Source organism: Polypterus senegalus, chromosome 18 (genome assembly GCF_016835505.1).
Source record: "Polypterus senegalus isolate Bchr_013 chromosome 18, ASM1683550v1, whole genome shotgun sequence".
NCBI lineage: Eukaryota > Metazoa > Chordata > Cladistia > Polypteriformes > Polypteridae > Polypterus > Polypterus senegalus.
The window spans coordinates 14,027,398-14,052,656 of NC_053171.1; the positions used below are offsets into that span (position 1 = coordinate 14,027,398).

General features: G+C 38.9%; 1 protein-coding gene across 3 annotated transcripts in view; it reads right to left on the minus strand.

The window, feature by feature from the left end:
- The window catches only part of spint1a (serine peptidase inhibitor, Kunitz type 1 a), a 45,753-nt gene that overhangs the window by 14,695 nt on the left and 5,799 nt on the right, over positions 1-25,259 (minus strand). For all 3 annotated transcript variants that reach the window (XM_039741403.1, XM_039741402.1, XM_039741401.1), the window contains exons 3-4: positions 11,721-11,875; positions 9,371-9,512 (exon numbers count right to left, since the gene is read on the minus strand). In XM_039741403.1, coding sequence (XP_039597337.1) covers positions 9,371-9,512; positions 11,721-11,875 — 297 coding nt within the window. The remainder of the gene's footprint in view (positions 1-9,370; positions 9,513-11,720; positions 11,876-25,259) is intronic.

Genomic DNA, 25,259 nt, shown 5'->3' on the forward strand with positions numbered 1-25,259 from the left:
GCTTCTCCGTGATCATAAAGATACACCTCACCAAATTGTGTTTTTTTTTTTTTTCGAAACTAAACTTGTCGTAGCTGTAATTGCTGTGGGAACACAGATTCTCATAGCGTATGGTCCATTATTGTGTAAATCTATGCATTGTGCATTGAATGATGCGAAATGATTATTGTAGACGTGTATATTTTGCCTGTAGTGTTTGTTGATTTCACTTTCACCAAACAACAAATCTTTTAATTCTCGCAGATAGGCCTCTTCATTGGAAGGCAGCAGTACTTTTCCCTGATGGCAACACAAAGCTGACGTTCTACAAGTCTCTGACTTAAACTTTAAAGCCTTACAATATTTACATACTTCCGACATATCACCTATGTGCCCATACATTCGATCTCTTTTTGCTGTTCCGTTATTTCACCTAGTAATAATTTCCGTTTGTTTGCGCGAATGCGATCTGTACTGTCTTGTTGACACTTCAAATTTTAGTACTGTCATATTTTTTTTAACTTGCTCTGCATCTGTATGGCGCCAACATTTTTGAAAGTCTTTATTAAGTTCTACTGTGTCTTTGATTTCTGACCCCGTTTGGACCTGCAAGGTTTTCAATTCCACTTGCTCCAGGCTGATTATTACTTTCTTTGCCTAGGCCACCGTCTCACGGAAACATGCTTCCAATTGATGTAACTATGACGCGACTTGACCGTGTTGCGGGAAGTGAAAGTGCCTCTGCCTCTCTGAAGTGTCTCTGTTCAGAATATCACGTCTTGTTGCAAGGGGTTTTTTTTATAATAGAGAGATAATGTACAGCTTGTGCCTTCCTCCTTCTTAAATATATCTGTTCACTTTTGTTTTAAAACAGCCCATAACTAAAATTATAAAAGTAACTTTCACTGTGCATTTTTGACTTTTTCATACATTTGCTAATTGTAGCTCTAAAATATACAGATTTGAAGCCTTGTTTTTGAATGCACTACAGAAAACGATTTGACTAAAACTATAACCTGCATTTAAACAAATAAAGCAGACTTTAACAAAATCAGTGTGCTGGGCATTAATCCACTGATGGAAATCAAACAGGACATTTTCTAAGGTTGTTTAACACTTTTGCTTCCCTGCTACGGACATTACCTCTACCAAAGCACCCAATATTGGACATACAAAATGTCATTCAACATTAAAACAAAAACTGTTACGGAGAACAAACATCAATTATGTTTTATTTATTATGCATTTTTTTCTGAGGTGGCTTTGGGAACATTAAGCAAGTAGTATAAGGTTTACTGGCTAGTTTTTAACCAAAGTAATTCCTGGTTAGAGAACAAGTCACATCATTGAAATATTTTGTCAGGTGTATATGTAACTTTGAATACCTTAATATTAAAATATTACAATTTTAAGCTTTCTTATAATGCAACAAACCTTTACTCAATAATACATCAGTATTTAAAACTGCAATACTAGAAAAGTCACAATGTAAACAAAAAAATAATTGTATCAGACTGTTTGCTTTTTAGTTATAAAATCTTATCTGAATGTATTTATATCACAAAGCAAATAAAGAGATCTGCCACAAGACAAATACAAGTATACAGAGAAGGCGTTCTTAACGAATACTTACAGCCTTACGTTCCTTATCTCGGCCCTCATTCTACTAACTGATATCTTGGTTAAAACATCAGTCTATATTTCATTATAAACAAATGAGAGACCACAAATATAATGTTAGCGGGCAGAAGGGGATACATTAAACAGTGGCTATATTGTATACATAATAAAATTTAACTTTTAATTGTTGGAGAGTCTAACGGAAGATAGAACTTAAAAATGTCTGAAGTTGCCCTAAGAACCTATGAAGCAGTTTTTAAAGGAATATCCATCTCAGCAGTTGGAACTCTCTATACCACAGTGGGTTAGCATTCGATTTTTCCCAATAAATGTGAATGGATTCCGTTAAACTATTTTAAACTATTTGCTGTACTGAAATATCTCAGTTGGATTTTGTACTACTGTGGTAGTTTGTTTGGTGGCAGTAAATTGTAATGTAGTATTTTCAAGGTTAGAAGCTGAAGAGTATAAAACAATGATGTAGAATACCAAGCCAGTACATCATGTGACGATGCCGGTCCCCTACAGACTCCCTCTTCCCACATGGGAGTCTGCTGAACCAACACTGTCGATAGTTATGACCGAGATGAGCTGACAAATGAGGACAATTCTTTGATGATGCCAGAGGATGGTGGAAAAAGTGCCCAAGTGCTTTTATTTAAAAACAGTCAACACAAAAGTAAAACCAACAAAACTGTCAATGGTGCAGTGTTCTAAAAAACAGTACTAATATAAATCCATATAAATCCAGTGAAAAGTGGGGATAAAAAAAAAAAATCAATAAATAAATCTGTTAAAAATCAGATGTTGCCTCCAAACATCACAGCCAGACCTAGAGTTGGGTGGAAGAGGATGAGGTCTCTGGAGGAGGCAAGGAGGCAGCCTGAAGGAAGAGAAGGCGTTGTGTGTTGGCCAGGACTTTTGGGGACTTGTAGGGGTTTGTGTGGCACTTTTGTTTAAACAGAATTGTAAATGAACGTGTTATGGGCTACATGAACGTGTCGGCTACCACTATATATATATACAGTGGGATGCAAAGGTTTGGGCAACCTTGTTAATAGTCATTTTCCTGTATAAATCATTGGTTGTTACGATAAAAAATGTCAGTTAAATACAGTATATCATTTAGGAGACACACACAGTGATATTTGAGAAGTGAAATGAAGTTTATTGGATTTACAGAAAGTGTGCAATAATTGTTCAAACAAAATCAGGCAGGTGCATAAATTTGGGCACCGTTGTCATTTTATTGATTCTAAAACTTTTAGAACTAATTATTGGAACTCCAATTGGCTTGGTAAGCTCAGTGACCCCTGACCTACATACACATGTGAATCCTATAATGAGAAAGAGTATTTAAGGGGGTCAATTGTAAGTTTCCCTCCTCCTTTAATTTTCTCTGAAGAGTAGCAACATGGGGGTCACAAAACAACTCTCAAATGACCTGAAGACAAAGATTGTTCACCATCATGGTTTAGGGGAAGGATACAGAAAGCTGTCCCAGAGATTGAAGCTGTCTGTTTCCACAGTTAGGAACATATTGAGGAAATGGAAGACCACAGGCTCAGTTCAAGTTAAGGCTCGAAGTGGCAGACCAAGAAAGATTTCGGATAGACAGAAGCGACGAATGGTGAGAACAGTCAGAGTCAACCCACAGACCAGCACCAAAGACCTACAACATCATCTTGCAGCAGATGGAGTCACTGTGCATCGTTCAACCATTCGGCACACTTTACACAAGGAGATGCTGTATGCGAGAGTGATGCAGAGGAAGCACAAACAGAGCCGCTTGAGGTCTGCTCAAGCACATTTGGACAAGCCAGCTTCATTTTGGAATAAGGTGCTGTGGACTGATGAAACTAAAATGGAGTTATCTGGGCATAAAAAGGGGCGTTATGCATGAAGGAAAAAGAACACAGCATTCCAAGAAAAACACCTGCTACCTACAGTCAAATATGGTGGTGGTTCCATCATGCTGTATGTGTGTGTGTGTATATATATATATATATATATATATATATATATATATATATATATATATATATATATATATATATATATATATATATATATATATATATATATATATATATATATATATATATATATATATATATATATATATATATATATATATATATATATATATATATATATATATATATATATATACACACACACACACACACACACACACACATCTCCATGGGCGTAGCACCTTAATCACACACTGCAGGAAGCCAATGAAGCAACTGAGAACGATCGCACCTGCTCGCCCCAACTACCTCATTAACTCCCTGCGGTCATGCAAACACGCCACCATAGAGTGACACGGATTTAAAATCTGGCCCTATTTTTTTTTTTTTTTTTTTTAAAGCGGAGGACCCGCTATAACACACATCATACCTGCTAAACTTTCATGACGCTCCTCAGAGTAGAATCAGGGTACAATCTGCACACTTTAGATGTCACTAATAACAGTACTGAGAAACCATGCCAAAAGTAAACACACTCATCACTGAGCCGTTACCAGTTATTCTGCTTTAGGGATCCTCAGTTTTTTGATGTACTGGCAGCACTTGACTATTTTTAAAGGCAGCTATAAACTGCTATGAACTGCATAGGTTGTGCATACTAGTCTATTACAAGCACCAAAGGATATCAACATTGTCAATAAGGCAAACACCAAAAAATGGTTAATAAAAGCTTTTAAAACATTTCTTATATGCCAAAGAAAGCAAGAATTATCTTGGTTTTGGAATTAGGTAAAAAGGTACAGATAAAAATGACATGAGCACTACGTGCTGTTTTACAGTTGTTTTGTGATTTAGTAAAAACCACCTAACACGAATAAAGAAGTGAGAACTTTCTTTAAAGTTTCCAGTTATATCCAAAGTAAATTGAATTGCTACCAAAACCACAAAGTCAAATTACTCAAGGCAAATTAAAAAGCTTTCATAAGAAAAAGTCGTCAAAGGACCCTGCCAAAAGTGATGCACTGTATAGAAGCAGCCCAAAGAGAGATGTGATTTCTCTATAAAGTTTTATTCACTCTAACCCCTCACAATCTTCCTTTGTGTTTTTTTTTTTGCTCTATGCTAACACTTTTTGTTTTGAATGCCTGTAAAGGAGAAGCAAACCTGTCACTTTGTCTATTTTATCAAAGTTAAGAAATTTTACGGGCTACAACATCTAAAGCCACCTTCACCTCTACCAGTCAGCTCACCAGTAAGTCCGGAAAAATAATTTTGTACCCAATTCCTGCCGTTGACGACATCCTTAAGCTTCACAGAGCAAGCAATCCTCACACCACACAGGCCTCTACCTTAACTGCTCATACAGAATTCATAGGTGAGGAGCCTAAAATCCTGGTAATGCACGGAGACTAAAAATTAATGTTACAGATAATTTGAAGCAATTACTTTATGGTAAGCATCATATTATTATCAACCACAGGTTAAAGAGCTTCTTTTTACTGTATTATACTTATTACAAGCAAAACACATAAATGTGAAAGTAAATAATCAACATTTAACAGTTGGGGAAGAAGAGTTTATAAAAAAAAAAAAAAAAACACAACAATAATAACACACGTCAGGCAAGTCAATAATTTACAGTAACAGAGCAGATTCACACCACAGACTAGTCAGACTGGCTCTGCTGAATTTCGATGGGCGGAGGGGAAGCTCAAATACTACCATAACGAGTCATTAAAAAAAGTGGAGAGTATTAAAGTTTTCCTTGGTAAAGGTTGATTTGTTTCAAATACTTTATATTATTTGAAAAACTGTTAATCCCATCTCTTTACAATTGCAGACCTACAGTGATGCCATGATGCTGCCTAGAGCTATGCTATTAGGAATGGTGTGGTCCTGCCAAGAATACGTTTCTAAAACTTTTCCAAGGCGTGGATTACTATACATTGTGGGCAAAGGCGCTATATAGGCGTCAACCCGGCACAGACTGACACTGCAGGCACAGGTAAAAAAAAAATCAACAAAAAGTTTATTTTTGTTCCGCTGGGGATCACATCTTCCCCGTGTTCCTCAGCTACACCACAGTCCCAAAATACACAAACAGAAAACCCAAAAACACCGTAAAAATCACTCCTCTTCCTCCACTCCTCCCAGGCAGCTTTGTCCTCCTCCTCCTCCCGACTCTGGCGCCTCAAGTAATGGCTGCAGGCTCCTCTTATAGCCAGGGGCTCATTGACCTACTTCCGGGTGTGGCTGCAGTCCAGCCCACATGAACTCATTAAGCCATGCAGGGATGAGCTCCAGTGTTTCACCATTGTGGCTCCGATGCAACCCAGGGGGCTGCCACCAAGTGTTCCGGGAGACATAGTGCGCATCCCGGGAGACATAGTGCGCATCCCATGGCTGCTTCCCCCGGATCCAGTGTCAAAGGGGCAACCCGGCCGTCCACCACAACATGTGCACCACAAGCCAAGTGAAATCTGGGAGAAATCAGTCAAATGAGTAGGGCAGATTCTGCCCTCTGCTTGACTCTGATAATAGGAACTGGACTTTGAGAAAAAAGCAGTGCTACCTCACTGGCAGTCTAAAAGCCAGAGCTCACCTTTGAAAACACCCTCTTTGATGGGGAGAAGTACAGTATGGGATTCCCTGTCTCCTGCATACCGAGACAAAATTGAGAATCCTTTGGTCCGTGAACACATTGAATTTGGTGGTACGGCCCAACGAAACGCAGATTGTCTACAAGGCTGAATGTGTGCGAGTAAATAAATGTGCTGAACTGTGTCACAGCAGACTTTATACATATTCTCCTCTCATTGCTTTGTAGAACCCCAAAAATAAATTGTCATTAACAACATTTTTTCTTATGAATCTCCATTAATCCTAGCATGATTTATTATCACCCCCCCCAAAAAAAGCTACAAAATGTTTCTCCTCTTTATGGAAAGGAGGGCCTTCAAGCTAATATGTACAGTAAATTGTGCTAATTAGATGCAGCTGATCCTTTTAAAAATAACTGGATATAAAAGTTAAACTAGTAATCTATTCCCTTTTATTTCTCGCCAGAAAATTTTATTTTTGCTCAGCTTTGTTGACTATTTATTAGACTAGGGGGCTCTGCCCCCTGCTGTCCCATCCCTGTGTTTGGTTTACCAGATATACAATTTAAACAGATTGTTATTTTCATGGGCATTGTTACATATGCATTATTTTCACTTTTACTCTAAAACCTTCTGTAAAAACAATACTTGTTCTTTATTTCCGGCCCCGTGTGAGGTTACATCTCTTTCTCGCCAGACGTATAATGCTGCTTGCGTTGTGAAGGGTGGAACGCACGCTAAGGATCTGCCATCGGATCATCTGCTGTCTTTCTGCTGCTGGCGAGCTGCCCATTCTGCTTGTCGCATGTCGTTGATTTAAGACCTGGGAGCACATGATTCATGTCTGCCAAAAGCAATCCAACAACTGCTAGGTTAGATATCTGTGGACTTGTTTGACTGCCTTGTCTCGTGTGACGTTGTAAAAACAATACTTGTGCTTTATTTCCGGCCCCGGGCCTGGTTAAATCTCTTACTTGCAGGACATATAACGCTGCTTGCATTGTGAAGGGGGTGGCGGGGGGAAGCCCTTCGATCATTTTAAAGCCTGTACAGCCACTGTCCTTTTTGCCACTTTGTGTCTCTGCTGCTCGCGTTGTGATCGTCTCTCCGTGATCATAAATACACACTTGACCGAATTGTGCTTTCTTTTAAATTAAACTTGTCATTGCTTTAACTGTTGTGGGACCACAGATTCTCATAGCGTTTTGTGCATTGAACGATGCGAATGCGAAAAGACTTTGTTTTCTGCTCTTTGCCTGTTATTTCTGACCTCGCTTTGTCCTGCTATTTTTTCCAATTACACCTGGTGCTGATGATTAAATTTCCTTTTGTTTGCACTAATGCGATCTTTTAGTCGTTGACGTTTCATTTATAATGTATTGTCCTTTATATGCTTTATATGAACTGAGATCCCTGTATCTGTGTGTGCTGCATTCCTTTACACTACTGATTTTTTTTTTTGCTGGCCGTGCTCTGATATTACTTGTAAGTAGGGCGTGCCTTGCAAGAATCTCATGTTCTATATCCCCACGAGACGCTCAGTGGCCACTCTCTTTAATCTTGCGGGTCTTTTATTTGTCGTCCGTGATCTTAACGTGAAGATCACGTATCGTCTCCTAGTCATTCCCTCCCCCTGGATTTTTTTTTTAATAATAGAGAGATTAGATGTGGTTAATTTATTAATGGCACTGAAATTAAGATACATTTCTACTTAACCTTGTGTGTAAAATGGTAGATTTCTTAGTACGGTCTGCAAAGTGTCTAATTTATTAGGTGCACTTGTGTGGGAAAGTGAGTTCAGCTATTTAACCTCGGGGCAGCCTGAAGGTACTGAAGGGATGTTAGCTCAGGAAAACTCTAGTGTGTCATTTCTCAGATGCTCATTTACATGGAGTTCAAATGACTGGGGCAGGCCCTATTATAACCTGAATTCACAGTAATGTGATTAAAATCAATATAAATAAAAAGAAAAAAAGTTCTTCCAAATACTTATGTATACAATATAATTTTTTTATGTGAATTTCCCCTTGGGATTAATAAAGTATCTATCTATCTATTTTAAGACATTGTAACACTTATAAACATTCATCACTGATCACTTCAAATGACTTTCCAAACACTTTGCTAAACCTGCCCACCAAGTGATTCTCACGAAGATGCAAATTATCAGAACATCTGATACGTTTGGCACAATGACAAACGTCGGATAAAAGACACTGTTACCACAAACGCTCCACTTTTTTAAAATGTGGTTTCTTAAAAGTGCTCAACACAGAACATTTCACTATATCAAAATAAAAATATATTAAAAATACAGGACTTGCAGTTTAAACTAAAACATATCCTGTACAAAGGCTTTTATTAAAAACTAGGCTCACCCGCCTTTTAAGTTGACCACTTCTTAAGGCAATTCACTATGTAGATCAATTTGATATTTTATACAAACTCATTAAATTGGTTATATTGTATTTGAGCGGTATTACTTTAATACTCGTAGCTTCTGTTATTTTTGTGATGAAATGTAAACTTTTTTTCTATATTGAGGTCGCCCTTTTGAACCCCCCTGATATTTACTACGCGGTGAGGCATTTGTACTCCATTAACATTAATTATTTCCAGAGACATAATTTCGTCTATTTTTCCAGCGCATCGCACACAAAAGCAAGGGAATGATGGGAGCACCAGAACTCTGCTCACATCATGTCGCTTCGTACCACAAGCTGCAAGTAGCAAGTCTATGATAAGCGGAATACCGCTACGCTTTCCACTCACGGGACGGAAGGACAATCCCGACCGCTTTTTTATAGTAAGAAAGAAGAAGATGATATCGCACAGTCTGGAGTAGAAAATCATCTTTTACCTGGAAAAACGAAACTACAAATCCCATCGTGCATTGCAAAATGGACGGGGCGTGTGTGAAACTCCGCGCCTGCATAGCACTCACGGGATGGAAGGACAATCCCGACCGCTTTTATATAGAAGGATAGCAGAAGCTTTATAACTGCTAATATCCAGTATCAATGGTAGAGAAAACAAGCTCAAGCATTTAACAATCCTTTAAATGAACAATAACAGTGCTAACACTACAGTACAGTACAGTACAAGAGCACCTCAGCAGTTCTGGAAGTGTGCACACATTCAACCAGTACATTTTAATAAATTCCATAAAGTCAAGTTATAGTTCTGACTCCTTACTTGTTGACTGCTCAGCAGTGAGAACATAGATAGAAACGTTTGCAGAGCCCATCTGTCCGCTTGAGTCGGTCACGGTTAGCTGCAATATGTAGACACCTGGCTTAAGGTTTGATACAAGCACTTCATCAGCTTTGTCTGTTTTCTGCCAAGGAAAGAAGAGAAAAGGTATGTATCACCTTGAACATGGGAAAGGTGCAATATAAATAAAATGTATTATTATTACTTGCTAATACATATCCAAGTAATGCGTTACTGACAGATACCCTATGTAGTTACACAGTACTACGGCATTTCTCAACACCACCACACAAACTGCAAATTTTAAACTGTTTTTGTACTAAATCAATAGCAACTTTGCTTCTCCCAAACCATAATATAAAGTTTTCAAACTCAGATTAACCCAATTCAGCATCACAGGAGCTCAAAATCTATTCTGGTAGCATTGGGGCAGAAACCTTCAAGTGGAAATTCACAAGAACATAAATGAAGTAGGAAGGCGTAAGTAACGTTAGTCAGTCATTTCCAAGCTGCTTTGTCCTCAACAGGGTGGTTTGTTATCGGTGGAGCGCTGCTGGAGGCAGGAACAAACCCTAGACAGGGCAGCACTCTATTACAGGGTGAAGACACACAACCACACACTAGGGTCAATTTATTAGGATTCGGAGGAAACTCACGCAGACACGGGGAGAAATGCAAACTCCACGCAGGGATGGACCCGGGAAGTGAACCCAGGAGTCCTTACTGCAGTGCTACCACTGCACCTTCATGTTAAATGGTCAATTCCAAAAACAGCTTTGAATGCACAACTACTGTATGTTGAATCTCTCGTAGAGCATCATTTGTGTGTGTGGTTGTGTCCTGCAGACTTGGCATTCGTTATATTTAGAGTCCACACGAAAACAAAGTTGTGAAACAACCTCTTTAATACTTATAATACATTCCTGCATTGCCAGGCTTGTGTTTTGTTGGTAATTACATAAGTTGTACTACTGACTGCTTACACGTCATACTCCCCCATTCAGTCAGGTGCGTGTATCTGCTTGAGGCGAGGTAATACAGAACAGACACATACAAATGTTACAGTAATTACTCATATATTCATGTTTAATTTATTAGCTGCAGGGAAATTAGCATGTTAGAATAGTAGTTTTTCCTCAGGGTTTTTTTTTCCCCCCCTACAAAAGATTCAGGTGATTCATGAACAAGCAAAACGAATTTGTATCTTCTGTTAAACAAAATTAAGTTAAGTATTGTAACACATTCTTGATTATCACGGCATCTGGAAATGGTAATGTGTTAAAAAGTTGATCAGATTGGCAGGTTCACTTTATTTTACACGCGACAGTACTACAACAACTACTAATTTCAGCTGTGCATAAATGACGCAACTCTGTAGTGCCCACAAAGTGATCATTCAGAGTATAGGAGGTGTGAAGGGAGGGAATAACAGGAAACGTTAATTGCCAATGTGCTGTGAAAAACTACCTAAATGTAATCAAAGAGTACAAACACTCCAGTCTCTTCATGTGGCCCAGTTACTACAAATGGATTTCAAATTCAGACTTTTTGGTTCCAATTCATCCCACAGATGCTCAACTAGATTGACATTTGGGACCTCGAAGGCCCCACTCATCACTGCACTGGAACTACCGTAGCACTTTCCTTGCTTTGGAGCGCAGAAGCCTATTTTAAAGAAAATCTACTCTCACAAACAGGAAGGCTACTGCCAAGAAAGTATATAACAGATCAGCAATAATGATCTTGTAACATTCAAACATCGCTTCATCCACATTAATAAGACTCCCACATCAAAAATATACCCTTATGAAACCACCATAATCTCTCCTTTGTTAGCATTAGCACCTTTTTTGTGTAATTCTGGCTGTGTCATTATCTGTCATAGCCCATTTGATACAAGGAACATCCAGTGGTATAGTTTGGTGTACTCCTTTAAGCTCCAGATCTGTGTACTGCTTTTAGTTGACTTGCTTATTCTAGACAAATCCCCCAGGCGGAAATTTTTTTGCTGTTGTCTAGCTTTTGATCAATTCATTCTTGCTATACTCCGAGAACTGCTGTGTGTAAAAACCTCATGAAGGCTACTTTTCCCAGTTCATGCATGCAGGTCTGTCTGGCATCAACTACTCTACTGCTTTCAGATCCACTTCAATTTTACACTTTGACCATTCAACCTCTAAACTGCTAAAGCACACTTTGCGTTGGTACCCAACTTATGTGTAACTAATGCCATTTAAAATAGTTACCAAGCTGGAAAGGCTTCAGAAATCAATTACAACAATCAGTTGTAGTTTACAGATCAATGCAGTGTGTGTGACACGGTCGCTCTCACCTTTAGTACCACTGATGGATCTCCATGGACCAGGCTCCACTGGTAGCTGGCAATCTCATGGTCATCTCCACTTTCTATGCCAGTCAGTGTCAATGTTTCATTTGGTTGAATGACCCTTGTTGGACCAGGTTTGGCAATGGGAGGTTTATCTGCATCTGCAGGTATTCAGGGAAAAAGGAAAAAAAGAGATGCATCATTAATTCAAATCAAAGAGAAGGGAAAAAAAAAGAAAAGAAAAATCTATATACAAGTTGTGGCCCACCAGGGTGGCAGCGGCAGCTTAATCCGACACAGACAAGTGTGGGACACAAGTTCAAGACACACAGGTTTTATTTTTTCTTCTTCTCGTGGGAAACACCTTCACCGTTTCCCACAGGCACAACACAGTCCAAAGCACAGCACACAAACAATACTCTTCTTCCACTCTTTTCCTTCTCCTCCACTCCTCTGGTCAAGCTTGGTCTTCCTCCTCCCGACTCTGGCTCGACGAATATGGCTGATGACTCCTTTTACAAGGCACCCAGAAGTACTGCCCATAAGGGAACAGCAGCTCCTGTGGATCCCAACAGGGCTGCACCAAACTCCAACTCCCATGAAGCCCTGCGGGAGTCTGAGGCACCGCTGCAACCCAGTGGGGGGTTGCCATCTAGCGTCCCGGGGGAGAGAACACTCTGGTCATGCTTGCTTCCCTGGTCCTTCTAGCATGTAGGAGTCTCAGCTGGGCAAGAGCTACGGCCGCACACTACAAGTCCATTGCAAATTCCGCTGTCCAACTAATTAGACTGCGCATTTTGGTCACTTGATTTACTCGATCGTCATCATGAAACAGAGCAGAAATCGAGAAGGGTTACTGCAGACCTGAGGCATTGTGGGCACGTCTAGAGGGCGGGATAACGGTTGACTTCAGGTGTACTTGTGGAGCTCTGGAGGTTATTTTCAGATTACTTGAGGGATGGTTTGAATTAAATGAGCACATTTGATCAGTCTGAGGATTCATTTTTGGCTCAACAAAGTGCTGACTGCCGTATTCCCCACGTTATGTTTAAGCAGTTTGGGCAGGATGGCTCAGTAAGAGTGAGAAAGCAGGAACAACAATACAAAACAGGAAGGAGGTGGGCAGTAGCACCAATTTGGAAGGGAAAAAATAATGTCAGACAAAATCAACCTCCAGGACCCTGCAGGAACAGCTTTGTGGGAAAGTTGCCTGAAGACATGCAAAGTTGGTGCACGGTACACCTTTACGCCACTCTCCTTCTCTCTGAAATGAGCTCCTGATGATCTAAAGGGTTTCTTTTTGTGTATTTTTTTTTTAAACTAGAAAGTAAATACATAATTTAAACAGTCTTGCTGAGGTTCATGGCATGTAAATGTCTCTGAAAGTGAAAACTCTACAACTGCTTGGATGTCTCTTAGTTTATTACAGCCAACCAAATGAGACTATCTTCCAAAAAAAAAAAAAAAACTGTAGCCCTGCCCAAGCTGACTCAGTAAGATATACTAAGCAAAGTAAGTTGAATAAAATATGAAATGCTTTTAACAGACAAACCCAGTCTATGTGGAGAACTGGGGCGAGAAGTGTAGTCAACCACACAATGTTGTTCATGTAACCTAACCTCGATCACAATTTGTCTATTTAACAAGCACGGGACACCATTTAAATGATTATTCAGAAGTTTAAAAAAATGGTCACAGAATAGAAAAGGAGGTCAAACAACAATGAAAGCTACTTTAACTCCTGAAAAAGTCAAAAAGAGACTTCGCATTTACAGTCATGGCCGAAATTATTGGCACCCCTGGAATTTTCCCAGAAAATGCACCATTTCTCCCAGAAAATTGTTGCAATTATAAATGTTTTGGTATACACGTGTTTATTTCCTTTATGTGCATTGGAACAACACAAAAAAACAGAGGAATAAAAGCCAAATCTGACATCATGTCACACAAAACTGACCCGGGCTGGACAAAATAATTGGCACCTTTTCAAACTTGTGGGTAAGTCGTTTTATTTCAAGCATATGATGCTCGTATGAACTCACCTGTGGCAAGAAACAGGTGCTGGCAATATAGCAATCACACCTGAAGCCAGTTAAAATGCAGACAAGTTGACTCTGCCTTTCTGTTGTGTGTCTGAGTGTGCCACACTAAGCATGGAGAACGGAAAGAAGAGCAGAGAATTTTCTGTGGACTTGAGAACAAAAATTGTGGAAAAATATTACCAAAGGCTACAAGTCCATCTCCAGAGATCTTCATGTTCCTTTGTCCACAGTGCGCAAAATAATCACGAAGTTCACAACACATGGCACTGTAGCTAATCTCCCTGGATGTGGACGGAAGAGAAAAACTGATAGACTGCAACGAAGGATAGTCCGAATGGTGGATAAACAGCCCAATCAACTTCAAAACATATTCAAGCTGTTCTGCAGACTCAGGGTGCAACAGTGTCAGCTCGAACTATCCGTTGACATCTGAACGAAATGAAACGCTATAGCAGGAGAGCCAGGAGGACCCCACTGCTGACACAGAAACACAAAAAGCTAAACTGGAGTTTGCCAAAATGTACTTGAGGAAGCCAAAATCCTTCTGGGTGAACGTCTTGTGGACAGATGAGACCAAGGTAGAGCTTTTTGGGGAAGCTCAACATTCTACTGTTTACAGAAAACGGAATGAGGCCTACGAAGAAAAGAACACCACAGTACCTACAGTCAAACATGGTGGAGGTTCTAAGATGTTTTGCTGCCTCTGGCACTGGATGCCTTGACTGTGTGCAAGGCATCATGAAATCTGAAGACTACCAAAAGATATTGGGGCGCAATGTAGGGCCCAGTGTCAGAAAGCTGGGTCTGTGTCAGAGGTCATGGGTGTTCCAGCAGGACAATGACCCCAAACATACCTCTAAAAGCACCCAGAAATGGTTAAAGACAAAGCGCTGGAGAGTTCTGAAGTGGCCAGCAATGAGTCCGGATCTAAACCCGATTGAACACTTATGGAGAGATCTCAAAATTGCTGTTGGGAGAAGGCGCCCTTCAAATCTGAGAGACCTTGAGCAGTTTGCAAAAGAAGACTGGTCGGAAATTCCAGTTGAGAGGTGTAACAAGCTTGGTGATGGTTACAGGAAGTGCTTGATTTCAGTTATTTTTTCTAAAGGGCGTGTAACCAAATATTAAGTTGAGGGTGCCAATAATTTTGTCCAGCCCGGTTTTCGAGTTTTGTGTGAAATGATGTCAGATTTGGCTTTGTTTCTCTGTTTTTTGTATTGTTCCAATGCACATAAAGGAAATAAACATGTGTATACCAAAACATTTGGAATTGCAACAATTTTCTGGGAGAAATGGTGCATTTTCTGGGAAAATTTCTGGGGTGCGGAAAATTTCAGGGGTGCCGATAATTTCGGCCATGACTGTATCGGAGCATTTGATGATGGTGATGAGCGTGTAGACTAAACTGATAAGTCCTGTCTTGATTCCAGGTTTCCTAGAAAGTCCTTAGCCCATTTGGACTACATGGAGTGGCCCGTCATTCAAATTGTCTTGTGATGTGTCTTTAATAATAGATTACATGGACTACAGAAATGGTTGATGGGTACATAATCTACCATTCATCAGCCACCTGAGGAAATTAAATCAAAGATGCAAAACTGAAATGTCTACAAAAATGCATCGAAATTCAGAATATCTTGGTAACCTCAAGGTGAAAACTGTTCCGTCTTGACATTGTACACACTACAAGAAAATATGTAGAATATATGTATGAGACCAACATCATGGACTTACCAGACCAAAAACCAGAAAAGTCATGCCAAAAAGTAGCTGAAATAGTGAGTCAGTTTTACAGAAGTGACGCTTATTCTACTTGTGATTGATTCAAAGTTTTCAGACTTTTCCACATTCCGCATACTTTGTTGTGTTGTAGGTTTAATTTTAGATAGATACATTTGCCGATTTTACCCATCAATCTACACTCAATAACCCATAATGACAAAGCGAAAACATTTTCAGAAAAGTTTGCAGATTTACTAAAAATGAAAAACTGACACACAGGACTTCTGAATTAATAAAACTACTAAGCTAACATGCTTTGAGAGACATAAAATTCAAGCTTTGTGGTGTTGAAGAACTGAAGACAGAAAACACAACCAACGAACTCAAAACCTTTCTTCATCTGGGGCCTCATGTATACATGGTGTGTACACACAAAAATGTTGCATAAGCCCGTTTCCACGCTCAAATTGCGATGTATAAAGCCTAAACTTGGCGTAAAGCCACGCACATTTTCACGGTAGCGCCAACCTTGGCGTATGCAAGTTCTCTGCTCGGTTTTGCAAACTGACAGCACCCAGCATCAAAGCAGTGCTTTTGCTCCAGTGTGGTTTCCCTTTCTTTTTAGATCCACATCCCTGATGCGGCTTTATCATATGCACAGAAATTAACCGCATATTGCTCATTAGTTTAAGGCATCTATCTGTAATTAACCTGTAACAATATAATGGTCCACGGAATGGCCAAACTATTCCAAATACCATAGCTGCTTTAGTGTTGTTACTCTCACTGCACCGTCTTCTACTTTCAGCTGCTCCCGTTAGGGGTTCCCACAACGGATCATCTTTTTCCATATTACTCTCACTGCACCACACAGAGCAGCTGATCGGAAAGAGAATTTTCAGTATACAGCTTCAAGCACACGCTGCCTCAGCCATGCGCACAGTCTATTTGAACTGTTCTCATATGACAAACGCTCCAGAGCCTTTCCTTTACGGACCTCGTGGTTCAGAAACAGTTTCATCCCAAGAACTATAAACGCACTCAATTAGTCCATCAAGTGCTCCTTGTAGAACGGTTTGTACTTATAACTCACTGTAAACTTGCGATGCAGTTATAATATTGCACAACCTGTGCCACTTTAAAAAGCACATATTTACATATGATGATATCATTTTTATGATGAAATGCAGCAAAATATATTTATTACATCATACAGATAAAATATTTAATTATTTAAATAATCTACAGTATATTGTTAATAATTAAAAACATGTGAGGACACGGTGTCGCAGTGGTAGCGACAAGCTGGCGCCCCAATTGTTCCTGCCTCGAGCTGTATTCTTGCTGGGGCTGGCTCGACACTGGAAGGATAGATGAATAGAATAATTAAATGTGTACTACGAAGATAATTTCAATGTTCCTTAAAAGTTTTGAAGAATCGGTGTTCTAAGCTTACAGATGGCTTAACGTCTATTACAGACCTGATTGTGTGGCGATTGGTTACTTGGAGAAAGAAAAGGAAGGACAGGAATTTGGGGTTAGTACGTTTGAAAGAGACAGTACTGCTACAATAAAGTATTTCATCGAAGGTCGCGCACAGCACAGCAAGCATCTTACAGGAGGCAGGAAAAATCTGTGGACAAGGCGCCAGCTCGTCACTATCACTGCACCACCGTGTTCCAATGTTTAATAACATGCTTTAATTCGTATCATCATGAAAATGATATCAAGTATACATCTCAGTATTTTAATTATTCAGAGAGCTGTAATATCACGAATGTAAAGGATTCTGTATCCTGTCAGAGGAAGAGAAAGCCTGTTTAAGCAGCACAGTAACTCACGCACATACAAAACAAAGCATTTAACATGCTACTTTAGTTACGATGGTATTTGAGAAACTAGTAAATTAAACGATTTAAAGATGAAGTTTATGACGTTCTACTTTAATGACAAAATAAAAACTGTGTGATTAAAGTGGAGATTTCAAGATTAAAGTTGGCATTTCAAGCTTTTTTTCCCCACTGTATGCCTATTTTTTTTTGTATTCTCTGTACCCTAATAAGCTTTCATATGACACTCAGATGGTGGACTACGACTCACCTTTTCACGGCGACTTTGATATCTGACCGCTTCTTTATTTTGGGCACTGTCCGACTTTGCGAACTTGAACTTTTGGGTTTCTCCGACACTCTGTCACTCGATCAACTTCCTTTTGTTGTTTATACCACTGTTTAAACCAACAAATAGTAAGTTTTTCTTTGCCTCCACTTGGTATTTGCTTCTATTTTCCCCCATGCTTCTGCCATTGCCTTTTCACAGAACGCTGAGCTTAAGGCCTTGTGCACACGGGCATTAAAATGGAGCGTTTTTTTTGCATTCGTAGCGTCCGGTGAGCGCGGATCAAGCGCCGAGTGTTTTTTACACGTAGGAGTCAATGAGAGTGTTCACACGGGTTTTGGTGACGTGCGTTTGTCCGGCAGCGCGTTTATACGGCATCAAAAAAACGTTGCATGCAGCTTTTTCTTGGCGTTCAAAAGCCAACGAACGCAAGGAAACTGCTTCTAGTTCGTTTTCTGCGCGTTTATTTTACGCTGGAGGACCGGATATTTTTATGTTTTCATATACAACATATATATTTTCATATTGCTTATTTTATTTTATTGTCTCATGTAATTTGCAAACCATGAACCTATTAATTTATGTTCTAATATAATATTTGATAACGATTATGTGGGGGCATTTCAGTGCATAACACTGGTGTAAGCGCACACTCGACTACTGTTTCCTTACCTCAAAGTGACAAGTAGTCTCTCTTCGGGGCTAACACCAAGTCGCATATTGGTTGATCGGCGTGCAATGTGGCATTGCACCAACTGCAGCAGACAATCAAAAGTGGAAACCGACATCTGACAGTAATTAAAAAACTTGCGCGGAAATTTTTGCATTTCTTCATAAAGCACAAAAAAAACTTCCTTTAACCTGACGTTGTGCAGTCAGAGGATGAACCCAGTAGCGGCGCGATTTTTTCTGTCCCTACGTCCAGATATTACAGTATTTTTAAAACAAGAAGATTAATATCTAACATAGCAAAATGGTCCATATTGAAAGGAGGCACCTCAAATAAAACGACAAGGGCTTTCATATCCAGTTCCCGACACTGCCTCCACAGGTTAACACACAAAATACAATTTGGGCTGCAGGCTGGCGTTAGAGACAAACGAACGCCGGTGTAGAAGTCAATCGATCGCCACCACAAAATGCAACATAAACATCTAGAACGTTCAGAGCAAGTTCGTTTATTCAAAAACTTAACGCCCGTGTGAACAAGGCCTAAGGGCTATTTATATTGATTTGCATATTCAAAGAGGCGTAATTCTGGGAGGAGTTGGGGAGTGGCAGCAGATGCGTGCACGTGCGTTACTTTTCACGCTGACCGGGATTTATGGAGCGGAACAACTTGGAAGGTGACGTTCTCACAGATTTATGCATCTGGATTTTTTTTTGTGTGCACGAACATTTCCAATTTTGTCCATACGCCATATTATAGTGTGAATTCTACGCACGGCGTTATGCATGAGCCCCTGATGAATAGTACTTAAAAAGTTGCATCCTTAAGGGAGTGGAGGAAATCCAGTAACACGCTTGCTAAGCACCTAACATTAAAGTACTGTACATGCTTCATAAACACGAAGAAGAAATGCTCTTATACTGTATGTTTTACCTCATTAACATTTTTTGCAGAAATAGTGAAGTCAAGCTCAAGAGTCTCCAAGTACAAGAAAGATCATAACTCGCCAGTAGGTCAGAAGAAGAGTATGCAAGAAATACACTAATCTTGATCTATGGCCTTCTGTTTGGTATGGCAGAGGACTGGGGTGAATTTCTGCCAACAATGTAAGGCATCTGATCTAAATTGACAAAATTATTCTAAATTATGCTAAAATTTAAGGAAAACATGCTAGTGATGAAACTGCAAACGCCTGCTTGGAACAAAAATGCAAGTTTTCGCTCTCAGAGCCATAACTTTAACATAAAAGCAGAAGTTGTGCAGAATCACTTTTGAATATAAATCAAGTAATGTTATGCTCAGGCTATGCACGCACCGTCCACTTTATTAGGTACATTTTGCTAGTACCGGGTTGAACCTCCTTAGTCTTCAGAACTGCCGTAATTCTTAATGTGTGGATTCACCAAGGTGCTGGAAACATTCATCAGTGATTTTAGTCCATATTGACATGACAGCATCACACAGTTGTTGCAGATTTGTTGGCTGAACATCCATGATGCAAATCTCCCATTCCCCCATCAGAAAGGGATGATCATGGTCAGCAAGCCTACTCAGGTAGGCTGTGGCATTTAAAAAATGTTCAGATTTTACTGAGGAGCATAAAGTGTGCCAAGAAAATATCACCCACACCATGAACCGCTGATACAAAGCAGGATGGATCCATGCTTTCATGTTGCTGATGACACATTTTTACTCTACCATCCAAATGTTGCCGCAGAAATTGAGACTCATCAGACCAGGAAATGTTTTTCCAATCTTTAATTGTCCAATTTTGGTGAGCCTATGTGAACTGTAGCCTCAGTTGTCTGTTCTTAGCTGACAGGAGTGGCACCAGTGTGGTCTCCTGCTGCTGCTGTAGCCCATCTGCTTCAAGGTTCAATGTGTTGTGAATTCAGAGCTGCTCTTCTGTACACCTTGCTTGTAACAAGTGGTTATATGAGTTACTGTTGCCTTTCCATCAGCTCAAACCAGTCCACAAGGCATTTTCTCCCAGAGAACTGAATATTTTCCCTTTTATGGGCCTTTCTTTGCAAACCCTAAAGATAAAATTGTTCAGGAAAATACCAGTAGATCAGCAGTTTTTGAAATACTCAGACCAGCCTGTCTGGCACAAACAACCCTGCCACATTCAAAGCCACTTCAATCACCTTTCTTTCCCCATCCTGATGCTCGGTTTGAACTTCAGCAGGTCATCTCGACGATGTCTACATGCCTAAATGCACTGAGTTGCTGCCGTGTGATTGGCCAATTAGATATTTGCGTTAACAAGCAGTTGAACAGGTGTACCTAATAAAGTGGCTGGTGAGTGTATAATGCCTTCTGTCTATTACTGGAGCAGCCTTCAGCTGCCTGCATGCCAGAAATGGGTCTGAAGAATGGAAGCACAAGTCGACTGCATCTGTTCTACTGTTCTGGTCACCATAGTACATGAAGATAAAGGAGAGAGCAGTCAAGAGTATCACAGATCTAAAGGACATATCCAAATCTGACAGGTTTAAGCAGAGGAGGCTAAATGAGGGCCTTATTCAGGTTTTCATAGTTCTCAAAGAACAGAGAAAACGGGTGCAATGCAAATGTTGAAACTAAATTGAAAATCACATACTTGAGGACACCATTTAGAAATTAAGAGGAGCGTATTTAAGACCAAAGCCTAGAAATATTTCTAGATACAAAAAAAACTGGACTCCCTTTAATAAATATCTGGAGGAGATATTGGGACAGCTTACCTATTAGCTAACCAAATAAGCTCAATGCACTGAATGGTTTCCTTACATCTGTCGAACTTATATTCTTTTTTGTTCCCTATGAGCACTTCATTTCAACATTAGAAAGTTGTTCATATTAGGTTAACAAGACACTTTGTATGGGGGCAACAAGGCGTACAAAGTCCCTAAAGTCTTACTGTCTACCACACTACTTATTCCAAATGTCTATCATTCTTTGTGTAAAAAAAAATTTCCTAATGTTTGTGCAAAATTTCTCCTTAACAAGTTTCCAACTGTGTCCCCGTGCTCTCGATGAACTCATTTTAAAGTCACCGTCTCGATCCACTGGACTAATTCCCTTCATAATTTTAAACACTTCACTCAGGTCTCCTCTTAATCTTCTTTGTTTAAACTGTAAAGGCTCAGCTGGTTTAATCTTTCCTCATAACTCATCCCCTGTAGCCCTGGAATCAGCCTAGTCGCTCTTCTAGATGGATGGAAAGTTCATCTACAGACAAACTCCTTGGTCAAAGATGCTCAAATTATTTACCATTTTTTAATTTATGAAACAGCCTAATTTAATTCTTGCAATTCATTCTCTAAACCGTTACACTTTTACTATAAAACTTCAGTAAAAACAATATTTGGAATTAACTTTTTGTCAATATCGCTTTGAATTTTGATTGTCATAGCAAAAGCTATTCTAAACGGGAAACTGTAAACGTTTTAATACGAATGGCATGTCAACATCTCCTTTGGTGTCTAATGTTATCTCCGGGGGATGATTTTACATATCAGAATTGTTCGACCAATTTTGAATACAACTAATCTTGTCCTATTGCACAGCCCATCACTCATACTTAAATTACGCAATAACATTACATCTTTCTTTCAGCAGTAATTTGGCCGGTGGAAGACCAGACGGTGTTAATGGTTGTAGATATTCTATGGGATATTGTAAGTTGATGTTTTCATCTTCCGCACAATCACCACCAAATTTTTCAGTATGGTCTATTGATACGCAATTAAACCAATTTACCATGTAACCAATCGACAATTTTCGTGTAAATTTGTTTGACTTCATCGTTTCTCGGTGCTAGGATTGCCCATGTACTCATTTCTGTTGATATCTCTTTGTAATGAAATTCTTTATTTATTTTTTTTATTATATTTGTATTACTTTTATTGCAATCCATACAAATCAATCAAGTTTTTACAAAAAGAAAAATTGAGTTAAGGACAGATCAATCTCCACCCCTTAGAGAGAGAGCAAGGCAAATGGCGTGAAATTTAAGGCTTGTAAACATACCTAAATTAATAAATTCTCTGTGCTTTATGAGCTTATTTTAAAATATTACTGATTAGATCCTGCCATGTTGTGAAAAAAAGTCTGCACAGATCCTCTAACTGAGTATTTGATTTTTTTCAATTTCAAATAGTATAACACATCGGTTTCCCACCGACTTAAAAGAGGAGAGTTTGGATTCTTCCAGTTTATCAGAATAAGTCTGCGTGCCAACAGTGTAGTGAATGCAATCAAAGTTTGTTTGTCTTTCTCCACTTTAAACCCCTCTGGAAGAACACCAAACACAGATGTTAATGGGTTAGGAGGGATTGTGAGTCCAAGGCTGTCTGAGAGGTAATTAAAAATGTTGGTCCAGAATAATGTTAATTTGGTGCAGGCCCAGAACATGTGACCTAGTGAGGCTCTGGCTTGGTTGCAACGTTCGCAGGTTGGATCGTTCCCTGGAAACGTTTTGGAGAGTTTTAGTCGAGACAGATGTGCTCGATATATAATTTTGAGTTGTATAATTATATGCTTTGCGCATATGGAGTGCGAATGAATTCTCTGCATTGCTACTTTCCACTCCTTTTTTGATATATTAATTGAGAGATCTTTTTCCCAGTGTCCTCTTGGATCTTTGAAAGGGAGGGATTGTAAAATGATTTTATATATTGTATAGATGGAATCCAAGTCCTTGAGATTGAGCAATATTTTTTCCAGCATGGATGAGGGTGCAAGATGAGGAAAATCTGGAAGGTTCTGCTTAACAAAGTTCCTGATTTGAAGATAGTGAACGAAATGTGTAGCTGGAATGTTAAATTTGGAATGTAATTGTTCATAGGATGCAAAGATGTTGTCTATATAAAGATCTCTAAGCAATTTAATTCCAAATTTTATCCAGATATTAAAAACTGCATATGTTTGCAAAGGTTGAAAGAGGTGGTCTCTTGTGGTCTCTTGCAGGGGTGCCACAGATAGAAGCTTCTCCGTCTTAAAATGCTTTCTACATTGGTTCCAGATTTTAAGTGAGTGGAGCACAATTGGGTTATTAGTGTATTGCCGATAATGTGTGTTTATTGGAGCGCAGAGCAGGGAATACAAAGAAGTACTGCAGGATTTTACTTCTATTGCGGACCAAGCCTGTGTATGTTCTTCTATTTGTGTCCAGGTTCTTATCGCCTGTATATTTGCTGCCCAGTAATAAAACTGGAAGTTACGTAGAGCCATGCCGCCTTCTGCCTTTTGTCTTTGTACGGTCGCTCTTTGGATGCGTGGATGTTTTGAATTCCAAATAAATTAGGTTATTGTTGAATCTAATTGCTTAAAGAATGATTTATTAATGTATATTGGAATGTTTTGGAATAAAAAAAGGAGCTTAGGAAGACTATTCATCTTAACAGTGTTATTATGATGAAATTCTTCAATAAGATTTGGACATAAGTCTTCTTTTATTGGGAACTTAAAGTGAGGAAAATATAAAAATGTATAAGAGCTGAGAGCGCAGGAACTGTGTCTGACAAAAGCATTCAAACGAATGAGAGATGAGAAGACAGTGGGTGGGGTTGAAAATGTTTAAGAGGAGGGCGGGACTTGAAAAAAATCTCTTGGAAATAGTTATGGTAAATTTTATATTGATGTGTCACAGGCATTTAAATTAAATCATAGCTTCACATTTAGATTGCAGGACAACCGAATCTTTGTCATGTTATGCAGTTTCATATACTGTAGGCTGTGTAGAAGTGAAGACCAAACAAGATGTGACCACAGATTTACAGAGTACTGAGAAAAGAATCCCACTGCTATATCACTTCACGGTTTCATCTTAACATTGCTCTCAGTATGCATTAAAACATTAGGGAATTATTTTACATGATGCGAGTTTGTAATAAAAAAGAAAATGACACACATTTTTTACATATAAACCTTCATTTAACGATTACTCAACTATTGTGCATTATTACAGCTACAAATTTATTAAGAATAACCATTTTTAAGGTAAATCTCTTTGTGTTTATTAATAGACTGTTAATTTGTTTTATTATTGCTTTTTTAATTAATATTGAAAAATAAGTTGGGAAAGTTTATGTATTTTTTTTAATTACCTAGGATTAGCAATATACTAAGAATCAGGGATCATCATAACCATTAAGCAACTTTAATTTAAAAATATATGCAAATTATGCCCCATGTAAACTGCAAATGCTAAAATGTAATGTCAAGTTCATGTCAATGAGCCTCCCCACTAGTATATCAGGTTTCTGTGGAAAACAATTCAGTGTATTTAGCATAAAAAAAAGGATTTCTCAAACCTTTTCTCAGTCACAGTCTCATTAATAACGTCCATCAAAAACGGTTAAATCTGAGATACATAAAGCAAATGGTGCTTTAAGCCCTATAAGTTTTAAGCACATTAAAATGAAAACAAAATATAGACAAAAGGAACACGCCAGCAAACACATCTAAACAAGCAAAATCATAAATGGACAACTCCTAGTAGTATAACAAGTTAGGTTTGGTGTGTAGGGGTTAAGAGAAATCCTGCTTAACTAAACAAAGGAACACATTTACATTACATAGTTAATAATAATACCACCTTAGGACACTGAGACAGACAGACAGACAGACAACAAAAACACCTCAAACAAACAAACACACAGGGCTATTGTCAACACATCTGCCTTCATAGGGAAAAAATGGTTTCAGTCAGCTTCAGACAGAAAATGAATAAGCATCCTAAGGTGACTAATGATGTGACAATTTCATAACTGTTCATTCTTTCACTCCTTATGCCCCAAGGGTTTTTTTTTTTTTGCATTATTTAACCTAAATTACTCAACCAGAAATAAACAGTTATTATTCTGTTTATGTATAAAGGAACTCCAAATGGCTTTAAGAGTATTAAGTCAAACACTCCACATTTTTAAAAGGCAGTCTAGACTTAACTGAAAACCATTGTTTTACATCAATATCAACTACATAAAACACAAAGCAAATGGGTGTTTA